At 43.9% G+C, this 23,739-nt stretch overlaps 1 protein-coding gene across 2 annotated transcripts in view; it reads left to right on the top strand.

Annotated features, from left to right (window-relative positions):
• Positions 1-23,739, top strand: part of PLTP (phospholipid transfer protein) — a 213,630-nt gene that overhangs the window by 138,624 nt on the left and 51,267 nt on the right. For both annotated transcript variants that reach the window (XM_069651239.1, XM_069651240.1), the window contains exon 8: positions 143-234. In XM_069651239.1, coding sequence (XP_069507340.1) covers positions 143-234 — 92 coding nt within the window. The remainder of the gene's footprint in view (positions 1-142; positions 235-23,739) is intronic.

Genomic DNA, 23,739 nt, shown 5'->3' with positions numbered 1-23,739 from the left:
GTCTCCATATAAGCTCTTATTGGCAGTTTAGTCCTACATCATTATTTTACTGCCAGATGTAATGACTATTTCAACCATAGACTCATCCCCCGCACTCTCTGTATGCATTCCCATTGACTGACACTGTCTGGTTTTTTAACAGTGAGGAATCCTGTGGACGATTACATTGGGATTGATTACTCTCTTCTGAATGATCCGGTTGTGACGCAAGACAGCATGGAGATGGACTTCAAGGTAAGAGCGCAGGGGTGTAGCAGGGTTGGACCATGCCAAGGCTAGGAGACCTTTAACCAGAACATTCAAGATGAGTAGGCAACAGTCTGGTGCAACGAGAGACTGGCGGATCCAGCACATTGGGGCCAGGTTGTCCTATGTGATCAGTGACAGGCTGCTCCACGTTAATAGAGACACTCCCTGGCCTGTGGCCCCAGGACTCTAGGGACAGACAATTCAGTCATCGGGGCTGGGGTACTGGGGGATTTTGTGGTTAATACAGAAAGGCAGAGCCAAACCATCAGGCTTAGCCTCCCTCACATTAATATGTTTAGGCTGACCCAGACCTTTTTGGGCAGAGTGCTCCAGGGTATTAGGAAAATATGAACTAAATCATTAGGGACACGCTGCTTCACATTACTAGAAAAAGGCTTCTTTGGTTCATTGGTGTTCATCTTCCCCAGGTTAAAATGGGTGTGTGTCTTAGGGATAGCCTGCCCCATTTAATTACGGACAAGTTGCTCCAGGTCATTAGAAACATCCTGCCCGAGGTCATTAGACACATGCTGTCCCCAGTCATAAGTGAGATGCTTCCCCAGGTCATTAAGGACAGACCCTGGAGTCAGTAGAGACACACTGACCCATAGCATTAAAGATTGGATCCTCTGCCATCAGGAGCAGGCTGCAGTAGGTCATTATGGATAGGATTGCGTGCTCTTATTTGGGAAAGATGTCCAGAGCTATTTATTTTACTTGTGTTTGTCATATTAAGCACTACTACCAGAAAGGGTGTGCCTGGCAATACGTGGGAGGTTTAAAGAAACATGGCAGGAAGCAGCATGATAGCTGGCTGTTTGAATTGGAGTGGTACAATGGGATATAGACGTGACTACTGCAGCAGATTAGAACCTTGTTCAAATTTCCATTTTATTCCATGAATGTGAGGAGAGGAGAATGTCTGATATTCGATCACATTCGTTTGATGTCCTGGGAGGTTAAGGGTATCTTTCGAGATGAAGGTTGCGATTTTTACATTGTGAAAAGCTGTGTCTGTGAGGCAAGACTCCGAGCAATTGGTCTATTGTAGCCCACCTTACCTTCAGGCCTTGAAGGTCCCAGCCTTCTAGGAAGTATATTAAAAGAATGTAAACATACAAAAAAAAAAGAGTATCTACAAAAATATACTTTACAACTAATAATTATGGGGCTAACAGGCAATAACAGTGCTAAATATTACAAATTAGCTAACAGGTCACAAGAACACCACTATCAGGGAAACCTGCAACCCTCTAGACGAGCTTACCTCCACAGCGCAGCAATCAAGCAGTCTTTCAGGAAGGATCCCCAGTTGATGTGCCTGGGAGTATACAGAAAGGCAGTGCAATTGGTCCAATGTATATGCAGTATATATATATTTCTGAGGCTTGTGGAATCTGCTTAGATCACATGCTGTGCATAGGCCGACATCTAGTGGAAGCTGCAGAGTATTACAGTTTGTTTTTCGAAACTCGAAAATTGGGCGTCGACACAGTGCGTGCCAGTAATACTATCCCTAGTGTGATGTCCATTGTACCCATGATCCCTCAGGCGTCTAGGACCCTCAGATTGTTTTTTTTCCGCCATGCTGGTCGGAAGCATTGAGCGGAGTTCCTTGACTTAGTCAGATTTTGCTAATATTGTTATATATTTCCCCGTTTATTCCACCTCTACGTCGAGTCTCCGTACATCGACACTCGACGCCGGATCGGAGAAAATTCTACCGTCGGACTACAGTGACGGATTTGGGCCCCGGAAGGCCTCTGGCCTCGGCCCGGGCCTCGGAAGTCCTCTGGACTCGGCCCTGCAAGTAGGGAGAGTGGGGGGTGGCACATATCCTACACTCTGTTTAATGTAGGTACACTACTTATATTCCTACACTCCCAGCCCGCTGCCATAGGGTGCGTATGGAGGGTACCCCCTTTCAAGTTTGCCCCAAGTGCAACCGCAAGTATCCTTGGGTTGACAGACACGCCACGTGTAACCTCTGCTTGCCGAGGGACCACCCCGAGGCGAATTGCAGAGCGTGCAGTTGGTTTAAACCGAAGACCCTTAAGGACCGTTCGACAAGGCCTTGGGCCCACCACGCCAGGCGACAAGAGGCCGTGGCCGCGGAGGGTGCCTTCAGCGATGGCAGCGACGCCGTACTTTCGGACGGCGAGGGCAATATGGCGTCGATGGACAGCCAAGCGCAAGTCCCCGACCTCGGAAGGTTGTCCAGCAGGGCAGCTATGGGGAAGACCCCCGCGACACGAGCGCTACCCACACCACTTCCAGCAAACAGAAGTCCAACCGAGACTCGACGCGCACGTCGAGTTCTCGGCAAGAGGCACGTAGAGAACGGTCCACCGAGTCAGTGTCCTCTGGGCGTTTGCATTCGAGATCACCTCATGACACCAAGCAACCCTCCACTGTTGCTAAAAGTGCCTCGCTACCCTTAGTGACTGAGGTTCGGTCATCGGAGGACGACGCCGACCTCTACCCCCAAGCTGCACTCCAGGAGTCGGCGTCTGCAGGCAGCGGCAAGGCTGCTACCGAATCCCTTACACTCTTCAGAGACAGGGACTCTACCCCCGAATTTCAACGACAGGCATCGAAAAGCTCTGATAGGGCCCAAAAGTCGGGGGGGGGAAACAACAAAGTAAGCAGTCCCAGCCTACTTCCTCTCCTAAACTACATTCTACTCCACCTAAACAGACAGACAAGTCTCAGACCCCTGTCCTTAAGGCCCCTGTTCAGGCCAGTAGGTCTAGCCAGGACAAATCTCAATCTGTTGTCCCTAAGACCCCTGTTCAAACCAGTAGGTCTAGTCAGAATAAAACAGAGAAAGCACTCCAGGGAAGAGTTATTCCCAGTTCAAAGGAATGGTCCAGTGAGAACATAGACAGAGTAATGTCAAGGATGTCATCATTGGCAGATTTCTATGCCAAGAACCCGGAACACTTTCTCTCTTATACACCAGAAGGGTCAACTCCCTCAGGCTCAAAGGATCCAATACCCCCAAGTAGGAAGTCCCGGGGTGAAGCACCAACTCTAGCTTCAAACCCCTTCTATTTACAGCCCTATTCTCAATACCAGGAGGATCCCTCCTTTGTTGAGGATCCAGGCGTGGGCATGTTCGAAGAACAAACTGGGACAGGCTATTACGGGGATGATGAGGACCAAGAGGAGGAGGAGGAAGAGGATGACCCAGATACATACAGGGTAGATTCCCCAGTAGAGAACGAGCCCGCGGTTACCGACTCCCCGGTCGACAACCAACCTCTCCTGAATGAGGTCCTGTCCAGAGCGGCACAGCACTTCCATATTGACACCCAAGGTGCTCAGGAAGAGAGGGACTTTGCAGAGGAACTGGTGAGAGAGAGGAGACCTGTTGCTCAGTCCATCCCTATCCTTAAGTCAATACAAAGGAGGATAGACCCTTCCCTTGTTAACCCCAATCTCACTAGGGCAGTAAACCCCAGAATTGAAAAGCTTTTCAGGGCAGCCCAATCTGACCCACTATACATAAGGGGACTTCTCAAACCGGACTCCCTGGTTGTTACAAACACCCGTAAGAGGGCGGGAACGCCCTTGTCATCGTCCGAAGCTCCCCCCGACAAGGAGAGCAAGAAGATTTATGGCTTGGGCAGTAAAATAGCCTCCACTTCCGCCTACCAGGCAAGGATTGCAAACTCCACCACCCTGCTGGCTAGTTACAACTGCCATCAATGGGAAGAAGTCGCGGCTCTCATAGACTCAGCCCCAGAACCCTTAAAAAGCCGATTGGCACGAGTTTCGGCCGAGGGGAGAGCCGTATCAGGTTGCATTTTAAAATCAACCTTTGATGCCGTGGATAACGCCGGCAGATTAATTGCTGAAAGCACGGTCATCAAGAGGCATGCTTGGCTACGGCAGTCTGGTTTCAAGGCCGAGACCCAAGCATCATTGATAGATAAGCTGGTGGAGCCGGATCTATTGTTTGGAAAGGCGGTCGAGGACGCACTAAAGAATGCCAAGGACGAGTACGAGACACTCAAGTCCCTAGGGCAACTAACCAACAAACCCCCTAACCAGAGAGGGAATGGCAATTTTCTTCGGCCTCACGGACAAAACTCCCAAAGAGGCTCTAACTATTCCCAAGGCCAGGGTACTACATGGAACTCTAACCAGCAGTCTACCCAGAATTATGGCAGGGGTAACAAAAGAGGTCGTGGTAGGGGTAGAGGCAGTCCCAATAAAGGAGGGGGCACGCCTCCACCAAAACAGTGATGCTCCGTTCAGGGTCCCTTCTCATGCATCCACAGTAGGGGGACGCATCTTCACCCAAGCTTGGGAAGGGATCACATCAGATAGATGGGTGCTGTCCACAGTATCCGCAGGATACTGCATAGAACTCCTAGAGCGTCCCCGAAACCACCCTCCACGACAAAGAATACACTGCTTAGACCACCAGAAGATCCTACTCGAAGAGATCGAAATTCTTCTCGCAAAGGACGCGATCGAACTCGTCCCGGGACACCAGGTAAACAAGGGTATTTATTCAACTTACTTACTTGTGCCAAAAAAAGATTTCACAATGCGCCCAGTATTGGATTTACGGCCTGCAAACAAGTATGTCAAGCCCCAAACATTTTGCATGACTACTCTCCAAGAGGCAATTCCCCTCCTAAAAAAGGGGGATTACATGGCAACATTGGATATGAAAGATGCCTATTTTCATATTTCCATGTTCCCAGTGCACAGAAAATATCTGCGCTTCAAGGTGGACAGTCAGCACTACCAGTGCAAGGTACTGCCCTTCGGGATAGCCTCGGCTCCAAGGGTATTCACCAAGGTACTGGCGGTGGCGGCGGCACACCTACGCAGGGAGGCAATCCCAGTGTACCCTTATCTGGACGACTGGCTCATCACGGGGGAGACCCCAGTAATTTGCAGGACAAACATTCAAAGAACTATCAACCTCCTCTTCCAATTGGGCTTCTCCATAAACGGGAAAAAATCAAGTCTGGTGCCCAGCACCTCCAAGCAGTTCCTAGGAGCTGTTCCAAATACTCAAGAGGGGTTGGCTTTTCCTTCAGAGGAAAGAATTTGGAATATACTACTGCAAATTCCGCAATATCAAACCGGTCGCCAGATAACAGTACGCAAAGCAATGCGTTTGCTGGGCATGATGGCATCATGTATTTACCTGGTACCCCACGCGCGCCTGCGCATGCGTGCCATGCAAGAATGGTTGGCGAAACTGTGGTCTCAGGCAAGTGGTCAGTGGGACGATCTAGTGGTCGTTTCGCCAACACTTGTACAAAGCTTCCACTGGTGGACAAGAGACAATCTATCCAAGGGGAAACCCTTTTACGATCCCGAGGTACAGGCGGTAATCACGACGGACGCATGCCTGACAGGATGGGGAGCTCACCATCTCCACCACACAGCTCAGGGTCTCTGGTCTCACACAGTGGCCAAGAATCACATCAACCTGCTAGAGCTTCTGGCAGTTTTCAGAGCACTTCAAGCGTTCAAGCCCCACCTATTGAACCTGTCGGTACAGATCCGGACGGACAGCACGACAGCCGTGTTCTACCTGAACAAGCAAGGAGGGACTTGTTCGCCAAATCTGTCCAGACTTGCCCAGAATATTTGGATATGGGCACTCAGACGGAACATCTTTCTATCATCTCAACATGTTCCAGGGGATTTCAATTCTCTAGCGGACGCTTTGAGCAGAGATCCCCTTACGGAGGAACACGAATGGTGTCTACACAGAGATATCGTAGAAGATCTCTTCTCTCAGTGGGGTTTCCCCACTATAGACCAATACGCCACAATCGAAAACACAGTACCCAGGATTCGCATCCAGGTTTCCCCAACCAGACTCCCTGCGGAACGCCCTGTGGATGAACTGGTCAGGGATGTTTGCGTACGCTTTTCCACCAACTACTCTCATCAGGAAGGTGGTGAACAAGATGAACAGAGAGTTAATGACGCTCGTCCTAGTTGCTCCCATGTGGGCGAGACAACCGTGGTTTCCACACCTACGCAGACTCTCGGTGTGCGATCCCATCAAACTCCCGGGCTGGTACAACCTTTTGTCCCAGCACCAAGGTCAGAAGGTGCATCCTCAACCCAACTCCATGAACCTAGCCGCATGGCTCCTGAGGTCATAGAGTTTGGACATCTCAATTTACCACATAGGTGTATGGACATCCTAAAAGAGTCTAGGAAACCAAACACGAGGCATTGCGACTTCGACAAATGGAAGAGATTCATTATCTGGTGCCAGTGTAAACAAATCAACCCAGTTGATTGCACTCCTTCCACAATTGTGCCATACATGCTCCACCTGCTGGACGCAGGGTTGGTTTTCAACTCACTAAAGGTACACCTGGCAGCACTGTCAGCGTACACCACCTCACATAGAAAGGTGTCGTGATGGAAGGTACCCGTGGTTAAAGCCTTCATGGAGGGAGTAAAGAGACTTCATCCTCCTATACCTACCCCACCACCAGGATGGGATCTGAACGTGGTGTTATCTAAACTCATGGGCCCCCCATTCGAGCCCATGCATAAGACAAGTCTCAAACACCTGACCTATAAGACTGCCTTCTTATTAGCCATTACATACATAAGAAGGGTCAGTGAAATTCAGGCTCTGTCAGTGCAGGATCCTTTCTTTACTATTCATAAGAATAAGCTGGTTTTACGGACACACCCTAGGTTCTCACCTAAGTTTATTTCCAAATTCCATGTAAACCAGTCCATCGAGCTTCCGGCTTTCTTCCAAAACCCACAAAGCTCGGCTGAGGTTAAACTACACACCCTAGATCCTTTACTACGTAAACAAGACCAGACCGCTTAGGAAAACAGATCAACTGTTTGTCTCCGTAGCCACAGGCAAAGAGGGAGATCGCGTCTCTAAGGGTGCCATCTCCAAGTGGATTGTCAACTGTATCCAGTTGTGTTACTCTCTTTCTGACAAAACTTTGCCTTTTACGCCCAGAGCCCACTTGACAAGAGGCATTGGGGCCACTCTGGCTTTCATTGCAAATGTTCCCCTTGACACCATTTGCAAAGCAGCTACATGGAGCTCTATTCACACTTTTACTCAGCACTACTGCATTGACACCCATTCCAAGACAGATACTCAAGTGGGACAAGCAGTTCTAAGACATTTATTTGCTCATGACCCTTCTCAAATCCCACCTCCTTCTAACACTGCTCGCTAATCTATGCACAGCATGTGATCTAAGCAGATTCCACAAGCCTCAGAAGGGATACATTACTCACCGTAATCGTATTTCTGATGCTTGTATCTGCTTAGATTCACATGCGACCCACCCTTCCTCCCCTCTGAGAGAAGGCGCATGGATGCTTGTAGTCTTATCTTATCTATCTTCTATCTGCTTGGATCATCTGTACTCACGCTACTCCTCATGCTACCTCATGTCAGAAAAAATACAATCTGAGGGTCCTAGACGCGTGAGGGATCATGGGTACAATGGATGTCACACTAGGGATAGAATTACTGGCACGCACTGTGTCGACGCCCAATTTTCGAGTTTCAAAAAACAAACTGTAATACTCCGCAGCTTCCACTAGATATCGACCTATGCACAGCATGTGAATCTAAGCAGATACAAGCATCAGAAATACGATTACGGTGAGTAATGTATCCCATATATATATATATATATATTGCTTTCACGCTAGCGCAAGGTTTAAGGTTAAGGCGACGTCTCTATGGCATTTCAGAAAATAACTTTTCTCAATAACTTTCGAACCTTTGCATGAATACATGAGAAAATATTCCAAAGCAATATTTTGAGGAAGCCACCTGTCCATGCAAACAGTCAGAAATGTACATTAAAGGCTTCATAGCTTAACATTTTTATTTTGATTGCATTTTGAACAGCTTTTAATGGGTTTTCCCAAAAGAAAAAATAATATTTGTTTGGCTCAAACATCTCAAAATAGGCAGCTTTTGAGATATTACCATTTGAAATGCATCTAAATATGACGAATGCGCAGAATTAATCTGCATATTTCATACAGACTGTACATAGAACATATGAGTTTTACAGTTTGTACATTACACAATTGCCTTCTAAAAATTCACATCAGGGGCAAGTCTCAGTTGACTTTGTTGTCAGCTTTAAGGACTGAGCGTATGAGTTTTCTAGTTCATACATTACACAATTAACATCTAAACTCACATCAAAGGCAAGTGACAGCTGAATTTGATGTCAATTTTAAAGTGATGAAATAAATGTACACTTTTCATACGAAAATGGACACTTTTCGTACATAATTGTACACTTTAGGACACATACAATGCATGTGCAGAATGGAGGTACTGTAAGGAAGGCATGGTATCAAGAATAGACAGACACAAGTGATCACAGTTCAAGGGTGTTTATTGAACAGTATATGTAGGTTGGAAAAACACCTAATCTTAACCTAAATCTAAGATGGGAGCAATCTACGACCATCAAATAATAATAAGATAGTCCTAGTGGCATTGTGTCAAATAAAAGGGCGTATACTAAGAAAAACCTATTGCCAATCCTTGCGCTAAATACAAAAGAGTGTGGGATAGGGTTCACAAGAAAGAAAGAAGTGTTCACAAATGATAAGTCAGGATGTGTCAGCCGGGGGTCCCCTTTCCCCATGTTTTGACCACGGGACAAGGCAGCAGTCCTAAGCACAGCACACTCTCAAGATTTCCCAGCATGAGACAACAGTTCCAGTTCATGTATCAGGACCTTTGGTGGTTAAGTCTTTTTTTCTACAAAAAGTCTCTTGTTCCCCAAGGACCTGATGGATTTCAAAAATAACAAACAAAAGTTCTGTTTCACATGTACATTGAGTGATGAGTCCACCTCTGGGACCCCCTCTTCCAGGTGTAGACCCCCCATGCATCTCAACCTCCCTCCGTCAGGCTCACTATGGCTTTCGCAAAGATATTTTCTCCTTGGCTGTTATGCAAGACTGTATGCAGTCACCCTGTGGGAGACTACACCAGCCTTGTCCTCTTGGTATTAGCTAACCCAACTATTGGTATAGGTCTGTACTACACAAGTTGATAGTGACTGAGCAGCCAGACTTATCTCAAGAGGGGTAAATGTGAGCTGCAGCATCAAAATCCACAAATACAAGTATACAAATAACACTCACAAGGTTTTCTTGTAAAGCAATTCTTTATGTATTTAATGGTCAGTTTTAAATAAGCCTTCTTTAAAAAGGGCAATATGCAATAATAAAAAACACTTACTCAGAATCAAGGTAAGCAAGTAGATATTCGTTAGGGATGCTTTACACACACACTTCCTACACCCTGGGGTGACTTCAATTACTAGAACAGTGCTAGCATTTATATATCACTTTTGCACTTGGTAATATTCTGAGGTTATGGAAAATGAAAAGGTTAGGGAGGGAAAAGGATTAACCGGTTCTCAAAGCACGCAAGGCACTTCTCAATCTCCCAAAGAAGTCTAGATCAGATTTTTCCCAGCAATACAAGTTAACTTATGCACCACCTATGAGGGACAGTTAGAATCAAAGTCAGTGGGTCAGAAGAGTCTGCAGGGAGCCTGGACATCCAAAGTCAATTTGAGCAAAGTCTATGGAGCTCAGGTACTTCTTTATATAGCACAAAAGTCTTGCACAAAGGTTAGAGAGTTTGTAAAAATCATTCTTGGGCCACAAGCTGTTAGACTTGTGAAAGGCAGAGCTGAGATCAACTCTGCAAAAAGCAGCTACTGCAAGTCTCAAGTGAGATAATGCAAGCTACAGACAAAAGAGGTAAGTACCCCTTTAGTCAAGACAGTACCTTAGGTTTGAAGAAGAGGATCCAGCAGACTCCTTTACTGGTTGCAGACTTGCAGATCCTTTGTTCCCGGGCCTCAGTCATGGGGACAAGAGGGAGGATGCCTGGAGGACTCCTCCACAGCAGTTCAGAGGTTGGTTGCAGCTACAGGCTCTTTTCAGTTCAGTGGCACTTTGCAGTTTCAGCTACCATCAAATAGCACCACTGTGGACTTGGACACTTGATGGCCTTCCCTTTGTTCTGGAGTCCAGCACTCTGGTGAGGTGACTCTGGCTTGGGTTGTCCTGCTTCGGGAGGGTCCTCAGGATATTCCTGGAGCTCTAGTCTGGGTTAAAGATGATGCAGTCGACTACGGATTTCTCGACCCCTGCCACTCGGTTCCAGCAGCAGCAAGGAAGCACAGGCAGTTTGGGAAGGTCTTCCAGCAAAGTTCATCTTGGGTTTAGTTGATCCCACCAACCCCAGGGAAGAATTCATCCATTCCGGGATTCTCTAGTCGATTCAGAGTTGGAGCTTCAGCACTGCAACAGGGCTTCACCGGGCAGTTTAACGGCCCAGGAGGGTGCAACAAGCTTCTCTTCCATTTTCCTTCGTCAGATGTTTCGTCCATTGGTAAACTCACCCTTCAGTCCAAGAAACCTTGCCTTTACTGCAGGTTTCTCCCATTCATGCACACCCTAGCAGTCACCCACACAGCAGGGTGGCTGTCCTGCAAGGACAGCCAGCCAGCCCATCGGCACTGAGTGCATTCAGGTAACAAAGGAGACGAAGGACAGGGAGTTTCGGGCACCTCCCTTGCTTCCTGCCCTGCAGAACACACTAGAGCCGGAGGCAGGTTTCAGCACTGATGCCCGCCAAAGGCAAATCAAACAAAAGGGTTAAATCTGGTTTGACTCGCAGAGCAAAACCCAAGAAAGACATCACAAGCAAGAAATGGCCAAAAAAGAAGACGGGTTATTTTGATAAAATGGATACCCATGGGTGCAATACTTCAGCTGAGACTTCAGCCTGCGGCAAAAATACACAATGGTAGGAAAATTAAACCACTGCCACCAGCCATTAAAAGTTGTGAGGGTAACATACATTTTTTACATGAGTAAGTAGGAAAAGGGGCTACTAAGTAACCCCCCAGTACTTCCACATAGGATGGGGTGTCCTGGACCTACATAGGAAAAACAGGTAAGTAAAGTCAATTTCACTTTACTACTCCTGGGAACAGTAGTTCACCCAAGACAAGGTGTTTAGACCTTAAGAGAAATCCAAAGGACTTCTCTGTGACCGGTGATGTGTGTCACCATACAAAAGTAGATGCCTATGGAGTTTGTCAGACTCCAAAAACAAAGAAACACAGAGTCCAAAACAGGTCAAAAACACACGATAGAGTGAGAAAAAGGTCTCACTCCAGGATAAAAATGAACAGTCCTAAAGTACAGCAAAAGGGCTGGCGGTCTCTAAGGTTGAAGGGAATTAGCACAGAAATGAGAATTCTCCCTAACATTGGCATTCACAAATCTTAATGTCTTTTTTAACAGTTCTCTGTGGATATCCCTCTGCCAGGTTCACTTAAGTCAACAGACTTTATTGGAACTTTAGACTTCGCCCCTCTTTATTGGCATCCCTTCGTCGGGTTCATTCTTGCCACTTCACAATCCCTTTTGCTTTCTCCTGCTATGGGATTCACTTCCTTTGCTTTTCTCAATGGTTTGTCAGTCAAAGACTTTCCACTGTAGAGGGAATTTGCAAGACCCCTGTATGACCACTTTGACCTTTCTTGGCGGATCTCCTACGGCCGTCTAGAATCAGTAGTTTCAATCAACATGGAATAAACCAGAGTCTCTCGAGTCAGCACCCACGTGGTGCCAATCCCCTCTGCCATCTGGTCTTCCCTTAACAATTTACAGTTCTTTGAACTTTCCTCAACGTGCCTCTTGGCGATTTTCATTGAACAGTTTGGTTTCTTTATTGGTTCCCCTTTGACTCACCGGCTGTGATGAACTGCTTGGCTTTTCACTCTATCTGGAGTCAAGGCCAGTACCACGGTAGCAGGTGTCTCCCTCTGTCCTGCTTATCAGCGTAGGCACACTCCATGTACCATTGACATCTGCTGCAATACACTTGGGCTATTGTTTGTGGTCTTATGTTTCCTTCTGCTGAGGCTTTGCGGGTCTGGGTCGGAAAGGGCAAGGTTGCTTCTCTCCTTGTCGCCCCTTCGATACTCGCCACTTTTCTCCTCCTCTAGCACTGCCGTGCTTGGATAGCTCTCTCGTCGTGCAGTCTGCCTTGCTCAGACTGTGCTCTTGTGCTCCACCTTTTATCCCTGTGGGGAAGGGAAAGGGCCATCAGGTGTGTGTGATTCTGGCCAATTGCCTGTCTCTGCCTGACACTTGTATTGCGACATGTCAGGCAAACGGCTCTGGTGTTAGTCTGTTGTCTTTTGTAATGTGTGAAATGTTCATGTGGAAAAAGGGGGGCAGTGTTTCTGAATGTCCTTCGTGGTAGGATGGGGAAAAGGGGTTGGAAGGAGGGGATACCACGTCTTACCTGTCAGTGTCCCACTTCCACTCCCAGAGGACCCCCCCCCATCCAGGTGACCCTCCCTCACTGGTCCACCCTCAGGACCTGGATCAAATAGCGATGGCTGTGTCCTGGCCACCTGGATGACAGATCCCCAGGGACTAGCTAGGGAGACACCTTCAGGTTTCTCACAGTACATTTTATATTAAAACCCATTTGTGATATTACACTTACTGCACACACTTACGACACACACTTAATGATGCAGACTCCTATAGTACAGGTTCCGATGACAAGCACTCCTACTACTACACCTGCCTACTACACATAACATGAAGATGTATGACACATTCTCTTATGACACATGTTCCAACCACACATACTCTTAGGATGCACACTTTTATGACACATACTCCTACATGTGCTCCTATGACACGTGCAGCTACTACACATGCTCCTACTACGCACACACTCCTACAACACATGCTCTTACAACATGTGCACATATGACATGCAGTGCTACAACGCATGGTCCTATGACACACATTCTTAAAACATATATTCCTACCACACAGGTGCCTACAATATGCACTGCAATCATGAACACAGAGTGAATGAGATTTACAGTTGGTTTCACCTGAAAACTCACATCAAAGGCAAGTGACAGTTGAATATGATGCCAGTTTTAAAGGGATGGAATAAATGTACACTTTTTGTATAAAAAGGTACACTTTTCATACAGAATTGCACACTTTAGGAGGCATACAATGCATGAGTAGAATGCAGGTACATTTATATTGAAACCCAACCCGCACATTTGTAATATTATACTTACCGCACAGTCTTACTACACACACTTTAATGACACATGCTGCTATGAAATGCACTTCTACAACACACACTCCTATAGCATAGGTACTGATGACAAGCACACCTACTACTACACCTGCCTACTACACATAACAATATGGATGTATGACACATGCTCTTACGACACATGTTCCAACCACACACACTCTTATGATACACTTATCACACACTTTTACGACACACACTCCTACAACACATGTTCACATGTCCTATAACATGTGCTCCCACAACATATGCTTCTACAACACACGCTCCTACGACATGCACTCCTACGACATGCACTCCTACGACACATTGTCCTAAGACACGCTTTCTTAGAAAAAATATTTCTATCACACAGGCACCTACAATATGCACTGCAATCATGTACACATAGCGTATGCATTTTACAGTCGGTTTCATCTGAAAACTCACATCAAAGGCAAGTCATACGAACTTTACACAGAGTGTATGAATTTTATTTTTTTGTATTTTTTTCCATCTTGACTCGGTGAGGATTTTAATCAGAATAGACTTTTTAGTACCCGCTTAGAATTTTCTTTGAGCATGTGTTTTACTGTTCTTACATTACACAATTAACATTTCCTAAAAACTCACATGAAATGCAAATTGAAGCTGACTTTGATATCAGCTTTAAAGTGATGGAATAAGTGTACACTTTTCACAGAGCATATGAGATTTACAGTTTATCCTTTACACAATAAACACCTAAAATCTCACATCAAAGGCAAGTGACCGCTGACTTTGATGTAAGTTTTAAAATGATAGAATAAATTAACACTTTTCATATGAAAATGTACACTTTAGGAGGCATACAATGCATAAGCCGTATGTAGGTACATTTTATATTAAAACACTACACCTACATTTTAATATTACCTTTGTGTATATGAACACTAATAACGTGCTCCTATGACACGTGCCCCTACTACACACATGCTTCCTACATATAACTTGTAGACGTACAAGTGCGACTAGTGCTCTCACATGTACCTAGGACACATGCACCTATGACACGTGCTCCTACGACACATGCTCCTAAAACACATGCTTCTAAGACACATGCTCCTACAACACACTGTCTTAACACACACACTCTTATGACGCACAATTACCACACACGCTTAAGACACATAATCTAATGAAAAACACTCCTATGATGCAGGCTCCTATGACATGTGCTGCTAGAACATGCACACACACACTCCTATAAAACATGTTTAATGGCAAGCTTGCCTACTACACACGTGACTACTACACAGAACATGTGGACCTATGACATGTGCTCTTACGACACATGTTCCAACCACAACCACACTGAAGATGCACACTTACTGCACATTCTTACAACACGCAGTCTAATGACACACACTCCTATGACATGTGCTCCTATGAAATGCGCATCTTATACGTGCTTATTACACATAAGATACAGGCATACGGCAAGTGCGCTCGGTTGCTCCTACGACACACAGTCCTACTACACACTCCTACGACACACACTCTTACAACAGACACTTAGCACACACACTCTAATGACACACACTCCTACGAGACATGCTTCTATGACACGTGCTGCTTTAACATGCACTCCCACAAAACACACTCCTATAATACATGCTCTGATGACAAGTGCACCTACTACACACATGTCTACTACAAATTACATGTGGATGTGCGACACATGTTCCAACCACACACACTCTTAAGACACACACTCATACAACACTCATTCCTATGACATGTGCAGCTACTACACTTACTCCTACTACACACACACACATGTTCCTATGACACATACTCCTACAACATGCAATCCTATGACATGTGATCCTACAGCACATGGTCTTAAAACACACATTCTTACAACACATACTCCTACCAGACAGGTGCCTAAACATGCACTGCAATCACAGAATTTTGCAATTGGTACATTACAAAATTAACATCTCCTGAGAACTGACATCAAAGGCAAGTCATCCGAACTGTACACAGAATGTATGAGTTGTACTGTTTGTACATCACACAATTAATATCTCCTAAAAAGTCACATGAAAGGCAAGTGACAGCTGACTTTGATGTCAGTTTTAAAGTGATGGAATAAACGTACAGTTTTAATATGAAACTGTACAGTTTTCACATGCAAATGTAACATTTTAGCAGGCATACAAAGCCTGAGCAGACTGGAGGTACATTTTTTTTTAAACCCTACACGTACATTTGTGATAGTAACATTGTGTATATGAACACTAATAACACAAACTCTTACTATGCACTGTGAGAGGTCCGAAATGTGAGGCAGGCAACCTTTGGATGATTTTTCAAAATATGCCATTTTATTAAATCATAGGTTTTAAAAAAAAAGCCTCACTATCCCTACTGTGACGAGGATTTCCCTGCCTATCAAAAACCAAAGAAAACACTCTAACAAAGGATATCTGGTCCTCACAATTAAGCATAAAATGCACAAGACAATATATGGCAATTCACAACAAATATTAACACCAGTATTTCTTATATGTTGACAATCATTCTTTATAACCTGGGTGAGCTCCCCTTCCCCAGGTTTCAAGTTAGGTTCAAGCCAATGTTCAAAAAGAAGAAACAAGGAAATCCAGGTTTACAATAAAGTTTAAATTCATTTCTTGGCTCCTTCACTGTGTCACAAGAAAGTTTAATGTTCAACCAACAGAAAGAATTATGTCCTTCCTTGAGTAATAATGTCCACTTCATCAAATAGCATCAATGATGTTTTGGGCCACAATGCTTTACCACAACTTAGGAATGTCAAAGAGGAAATATAGTTCCATGTCAGATTCACTAAAACCACAACACTTGACAAGGCAAAGGAACACAGCTTCTTGGCAGAACTATTTAAATCTATCTTCATAACATTATATAGTACAGTTTATAACTTTGTCAGGATGACTTCACAGCACCACTGCTTTGACCTGGGTAATTCTCCTGCGAGGTCAACTTCTGCTTGGATTTATCATGTGGTCTACTCACCTGCCCCAGGGTGTTCCACATTCAACTGGGATTTGAAGTTTAAAATCTACTGGCAACCAAAAGGTTTTAACCACTGCTTCAATAATTTACATCTTTGTGACTTGTAGCAAGTTTCCAGAAAAGGCACCTTGATGTAGGCAAAGCACTCTTCGTCTGAACATTCACCTTTCAGGGGGAAGTCTCTTTGCCACTCTTGTCTTTCTGTCGTATCAACAACCAAAATGCCCATGATGATATAACTGCACCTTTTCCTTGTGGCTTTGGCAATCTGAGTTACACCAACCTTTATGGAATAATTACCATCAACAAGTTTCACCTTCTTATAGCCTTGCATTCACCTCTTGGTTCCCAGCCAAAGGTAGCTGGACTGCATGCTGTGTTGTTTGTCTCTTTTGGATTTAGACACTCTCTGACCACCTCTCGGCTCCGGCAATGCTTGCACCACTCTGTGGGTTTGGGAAATGCTTGCTTCACTCTTGGCTTTTGTAATACTTTGTTATTCTTGGCTTGGGCAATGCTTGTGTTATTCTTGGCTTAGACAATGCGTGTTCCCTGAATTCACAATTTAATTATATTGAGTCAATTAACTTCAGTGCCACATTGCTTTCTACTGCTGCACAATTGATTTACAGGTTAACCTTCACCTTGGAATTACTTTTAGGCACACAACCAATCTTTCATCTGTATTAAAGTGTTGTAGTATTCAATCAATGAGTTCAATGCGTTTTACTCTTGCGCAAGCTAACTGGATAATGTTTGCTTATACGCGAGTGCTACTTTTCAGATTTCTCATTGTCTGACAGTCAACGGTCACTTGAATATAGCTTTTACTGACATGCAAGAGTCTTTACTTGGATACAGTTGCCTGCCTTCATTCGCATCAGGGAACAGAACGCTCAGTTCACACTCACTGACTTCTGATTTCCTCCCTTCGCATGCTGAAGGGCATGGGCTGCTTTATGCCTCGTCTAGACACACACCCTTCCTCTCTGAAGGTGTATTCGGTCCTGCCACACAGTCTAGGGTCTCCTCTCTCTCCTGGGACCCTACGCTGTACAACACTCTCCAGCCACAGTGTCTGGCAAGCTTCTTGCTGTGCAATCTCTGCATTCAGGTTCACATGTAGAAAAGCAGTTTTCCGTCATGCCTTCCACTGTGCAACCTCTGCACTTCAGAGTTTGTTGAAACATGACCCTCACAGGATAGGCAGCTGAAATCTGCTTGATCAAAATCCCGGCATCCTTTAGTCTCACCCACTTCTGCTTAGATTGCTTACACTGTGCTCCGCGTCTGCTACTTCTGTGACCATTCTGACTACAGCTCCATCTGCTTCTCTTGGCCTGCACCTGAGGGGGCTTTTTAGGCCTCTCTGCTTCCCTCAGGTGTGGGTCATTATGCTTAACAGGCTGACTACTCCTGCAGCATTGCTCTTCAGCCCTCTTCCTCGTCCCAGTACTTAGGGGATTATGGGACTTGTAGTCCCAACTACTAGAAGGAGATCTTTTATGTTCTTCTACTTTACTTGGCAATAAGCCATTAGAAGTGTGGGATTGCGGGGAAAGTTAAACAAGGGGGTTTCCCAGTCTTCCTGACCTGTTCCCCCACCACCCTCCCACCCCCATGTGATCCTCCTGCAGAACACCACCCTGAGGGTCAGGATCAGAAAGCGTCTGCCCTTCATTGGTCGCATGAGAAGGATCCCAGGCCAGGTTTATGGGGGAATCATTGTTGATTCATCACATCACCCGCTTACTACACATGCTCCTCTGACACACACTCCTACGACATGTGCTCCTACCACACGCACTCCTATAACATGTCAACACATAGTCCGATGACACACTCGTATAAAACATACTCCCATGAAGCACACCCCTACCACATGTACTGCTATTACTCACACTCTTACAACACACACTGTTGTCATCCACGCTCCTGACACATGCTCCTACAACATGTACACCTACAGCACATGCACCTATGACATGCGGACATACAACATGTGAACGTACAACACCAGCTCCTATGGCAAATGCTCCCATAACACTCCATCTGAGAACACCTACTCTTATAACATACACTGCTATGACACACACTCCTACAGCACTCGCTCCTTCAACACAAGCTCCTTCAACACATGCTCCTACAATGCATGCTCCTTTAGAACATTCACCTACAACCCACATGACACACACTGTTATGACACACGCACTTAGAAAACAGCAATGTACAACACACACATTTACTACACATACACTTACGTGACGCCTATTATGCAACATGCTCTTATGCCACACACACAGACAGTTATACTACATGATCTTACAAAACCTCCTAGCATTACAACAAAAACTCAAAATCAATATTCATGTAACCATAAAAAGTTTTCAAATTATTATTCTTTTTTACAAAAGAATGAAGGTTAAACCAACAAAAACGTAAAGTCTACACACATCAGAAATAATAACGTTAAGGTAACAGCATAATAAACTTCATTATTTTTTGGTTGAACCTTAACTCGATTGTAAATAAAGTATCAAATAATGTATATATCAATACACGCATGCACACACAAACACACACACACTACAGAATGTCCTCATTTCCGTGTCATTTCAATGGGACTTAGTGTCTGCTGTTGTTTAGTTTTGGTTGGCTATTCCTTACAGTGAAGTGACAATTTATTTTCTATAATGATGATGTAACATAAATTGATATTTCTGTAAAATTCAGAAAGGCTAATGCTCCTCACCCTCAAAGTAGTCTAAACTATACCAAACTCTACATTGCATTAAATGACCACAAATTATTTATTTTCATTAATTATGTTTATAAATACTCCCTCGTTCCCCACCTAACACTTATTTCTCCCCTTAATTCATTGACCAAAATATCAGTATCGTTAGTATTAACTTTCTATAAAGGTAATTTAAATAAATTAATGCATTTTATAAAATCTTGTAGTTTCAATACACAAGGAGGGCCATCTGTTAGGCCCGAGCTGAACACGGTCCGCAGGAGATGCCGAACCCCACAGACCCTCAACAATGTTCTGGTTGCAGCTAGCAAATACAGCCAGAACTGGAGCGTCAGTAAGGGAAAGGGGAAGTGGATGAAATAAAAATAACACACAGCCTTTTCTGCTTCCCCAGTCTTTATAGGGAAGAGAGTTGGGAATAAGACAAACGAGAAACTTTAAGTGTGTAAATAGCATTTCAAGTCTTTCCTAGAACATGGCTTTCGTATTATTTACTCATATCCGTTTAATGTTCTAGAGCTCCCAAAATGACCTGTGTTCTCCTCCAAAGGCTCTGTAGGGGTATTGTCAGAACCAGCCTGAGGCATGCACCACTGCCTGCCTCAACTATTCCATGAATATTGTTTTAATGGGGAGCTGTGTGGCTTCCATGTACTTAGCTTGCGTGAGGCCATTGTGTCCACTCCCAACCTCATGTGGCTCTCTATAAACCAACACCCACTCCCCATCAGATGCTGCAGGCCCCTTAAGGAGTACTTATCACTTTCTTTCTTCAAGCAGACACTTTAAAGTGGGGGTGATCTACAAGTGATAGCCCATGTAAGAGAGCATTGTTTTGGAGGAGATGTTTGTAACGTTTCTGTGTTAAGAAATGCAAAGAGTAATTTTTGTTCTGAAAGCACACACAAAGCACTAGTTAGTTGGCTAAATCTACACTCTCCTCAAGGTCAATTACAATATATCACACAAAACAGTTTTAGTAATAATAATTTATTTGTTTTTAGTTCAAATAAATAACTTAATTAATCATTCAATTCAATTTAAAATCAACTCAAATCATTAGCATTTGACATCACTTGAATTTGTCACTGCTTTACAGTCGATCTCGTCAATGGCTATCCTCTAAGTCATTCGTCATTAAACATTAAAATGTACTAAATATCAACATTTAAAACTCACTTAATTTTGTACAAGAGTAAATATAATGTAATGCAAACAAAATGCAATGTTTTCCGCTACTAAGATGCTACTCTCTTCGACTAAGCCAGATTGCCAAACCGTGTTTTAATTTGACACCATAGTCAGTATAGGGCTATCTGTACCAACTCTGTGTCTGTGTTTAAGCAATAGGACCAAAAAAGCATCAGTTTTAATTGAGTCATATTGGCTTACAACATCACCTAGTGAACACATATACAACGTGCTCATGACTGCACATTGGGTAAGGACGTACCTGGCTGTGTCTGGCATATCCTGCTTTTTACGCATTCAACAAGTTTGCTGGTCATTAAGGATATGTGTGTATATTCCCTGGACCTGGACCTGGAAGTTGGTTTATACAAAGCTGCATCCTGAAATCTCTAACCATTGGACTAGGACTTTTCATAAGTAATCCTGTGTCGTGTCTTTAGATATTTGTGTATTACACCTGTGACATGTCTATAGTTCTGAAGGATTTCCAAAAAGATGTAATTTCTTACCCAGTCCCAGTTTTCCATCTTTTTTGTGTACATATCTTTCAGTATCTCGTACTAGGTACCCCTTTCAATGTCCGACAGCCAGTATATCGATTGGAAGCATTCCTCGTTTAGTCTCCGATAGCATTTACTTTGCCCCTTGTATTTCCCCTCTCGTAACTTTGCCCCATTATACAGAGTAATGGGCATTTTGGGTCACATCTTGATTTCATATACAGAAGTCCTCTATGAATCATTGCCTGGGCCTTAAGTGACGCCAGGCCCAGCTCCAATCTCAGATAGGCCATGCAGGTCACCGGTGGCAGGTTTAAGATCTTTCTACAAAAGATGCCCTCTAAAACATCCAACCATGAAAAGTCACTCATAGCCAATGCTTCCAAGCCATAGAAGATTGCTGGCACGAAACTCTGCTTGTACAGCTTAATAATACCTTCCAGAGTGTACCCTGAGGATTGTTTAGCAAAACTGTTTATAGCTTGCGTTAATTGTCTGGCTTTTCGTTTCTTCCATTCTATGATGGAGCTATAGGTACCAATAGTCGACAGTTTTAAATTAGCTACATTATGTTCAGATGTTCATATTTAACTCACCAGAAAGTGTTTATTTTTGGTAGAATGTGATTTTTTTCATCACATCATATATTAAGCCTGCATTTGTCAAACACTTAAACACAAACAGGTAACCTTTTCACACATTACATTTTGTTAGATGTCTTGAAAATTAAAAGGCAATTTGTTTTGCCTTTTACTGAATTGAATTCTGGTATTTGTAGTCTCCCAGTCAAGATGGGGGAATAATGCCACAATTGTACACTTTTTGCTGATGTGTACTTTTCAAGTCCTCTTCATAAAGCAGAGTATTGTTGAAAGCCAGACATGGGGTTGAGGAGGGGAAATGATGAGAGGGCAAGGAGGTCCTGAATATCTTCCCAGGATGTGGCAAGAGAGGTTGCAATCCTGGAGAGTGGTGCAGTTATTTTTCCCTGATTGTGGCCATGTGCTGCTATTTTTCAGAGGACGGACATATCCACCTCAGGTGTTTTTGAGGTCGGCAATCTTGCTCAAGGATTTGGTTGCCGGGATTCCACCCAGGTCGTCATGTTTCCATTGAAGACACATAAAATGATCATCAAAGCACATGCTCGTATTTGGATTTTGTTTTCCAGGGAATATTTTGCGACATATTGCTGGGTTTAAAAGGTGAGCACCTTTTATACTTTGCTAGCATATTTACTGGAACTTTTCCTCTATCAGGTTATGTTTCTGTTGTTGATTACTCATGCCCTTTTTCTCGGGGGAAAGGTCAATTGAACTAAATTTGTATCTTTCACTTTAAGATATGTTCACTTACTGTGCGTAAATGCTTGGGTGCCAGCTTTTGATTTTTGCTATGAAGGTAAAAGTTCCCACACTGAGTGGAGCGAGAAGCTGTACTCATCCCCATGTCAAAACACCATATTTTACAGCACATGTTGCCGCAGGAATACGAAAGAAGGCATATGATTTACAGCAAGGTCCAAATGTATAACATCTCAGCAGCAGTCTCCTAACCCGCTCAGTTGCCTTTGTGACTTTCTGCTATAGGATCCCCTTCTATTCTACACCGGCAAACAGATTTGGCCTGTTCACCCCCTCCAATCAAGGCTCAGGGGGTACATTAATGAGGCTCCTTGTTAATATTGTAGTGAGCAGCACATAGTTATTTGCTATTATTATTATTATTTTATTATTATTATTATTATTTTTACAGTCAAAATAATCCTTATCTGTAGCTTCTGAAATAAAAGCATATTGCTAATTTGGTCAATATTTTTTATTTTTTTTGCATTTGTAAAGCACGTAGGTATTTAGGCGCTACTATTGTCCAAATAAACACACAATAAAAATACAAACTATTGTGAAACTTCTGCAAAAACACCAGCTAGTTTCAGTTAGCAAAACACAATCCCCATATTTTTGCAATGCCTTCCAAAGATAGTGCTTTCAAACCAAAGTTTTAAAAATACCCTTTGCAAACAACATATCTACCAAATACATCTGGGAAGAGATGTGTTCAAGTCCCTGACTCAAACCCCGGCTTCCCCACTTAACCAAAGTGTGTGCTCCCAACCAAATCCTTTTATCACACTAAGCCTTATCTGCCAAAATTAGAAGTCTGTTCAAGGTATTCAGCTGTCTACTATTTTTTTTTTAAAAGGCCTCACTCCTGATATTGCCACATAGGTAAATGTTAATATTATCAATTCATATACTGGATGTCACAGTGTAGTTGTCTACTACCTTATGTATGGCACAATGTTTCTAATTTAACTTCCCATGATACCTTTGCATAGGGCCCACACATATTTTGCCGCCCAGGGCTCTGCAAATCCTAGGGCCGGCCCTGGGTATTGTGAATGGATCTCTGAGAATGCTGGGAAGAATTCGACCTTTTTAAATAGGAACTATTTATATAAATTGCAATTGCTTAAACAGGAATTAGTAACCAAGTTCCTATTGTTGAATAATGTTACAAGAGTTCCCTATTTAAATTAGTTGCAATTGTTAAAACAGGAATTAGTAACAAAGTCCCGATTCTTAAATATTTTCATAAGAGTTCAAACTTTACTAATTTATTGTTCCCAGCCTTTAAAAACGAATGCTGAGCTGGCTCCGTTAAGTAACTGAAAAACACGGTGGCTTCTTTAAGAGACCCAAACTAACACGCTCCTGGTCTCGGCGCCCTTCTCGTGTGCTCTTTGGGACTCCAGCCGAATGTTTCCACCTGACTATCATGTGCTCTTGAGGGCCACGGCATCACAACGTACATCCAAGAACACACGTGTGTGAGAGCATTAC

Source organism: Ambystoma mexicanum, chromosome 3p, assembly GCF_040938575.1.
Source record: "Ambystoma mexicanum isolate Mex_15411 chromosome 3p, UKY_AmexF1_1, whole genome shotgun sequence".
In the NCBI taxonomy this organism is placed as follows: domain Eukaryota; kingdom Metazoa; phylum Chordata; class Amphibia; order Caudata; family Ambystomatidae; genus Ambystoma; species Ambystoma mexicanum.
The sequence above is the reverse complement of the archived record's forward strand: the minus strand, read 5'-3'. Positions and strand labels throughout refer to the sequence as shown.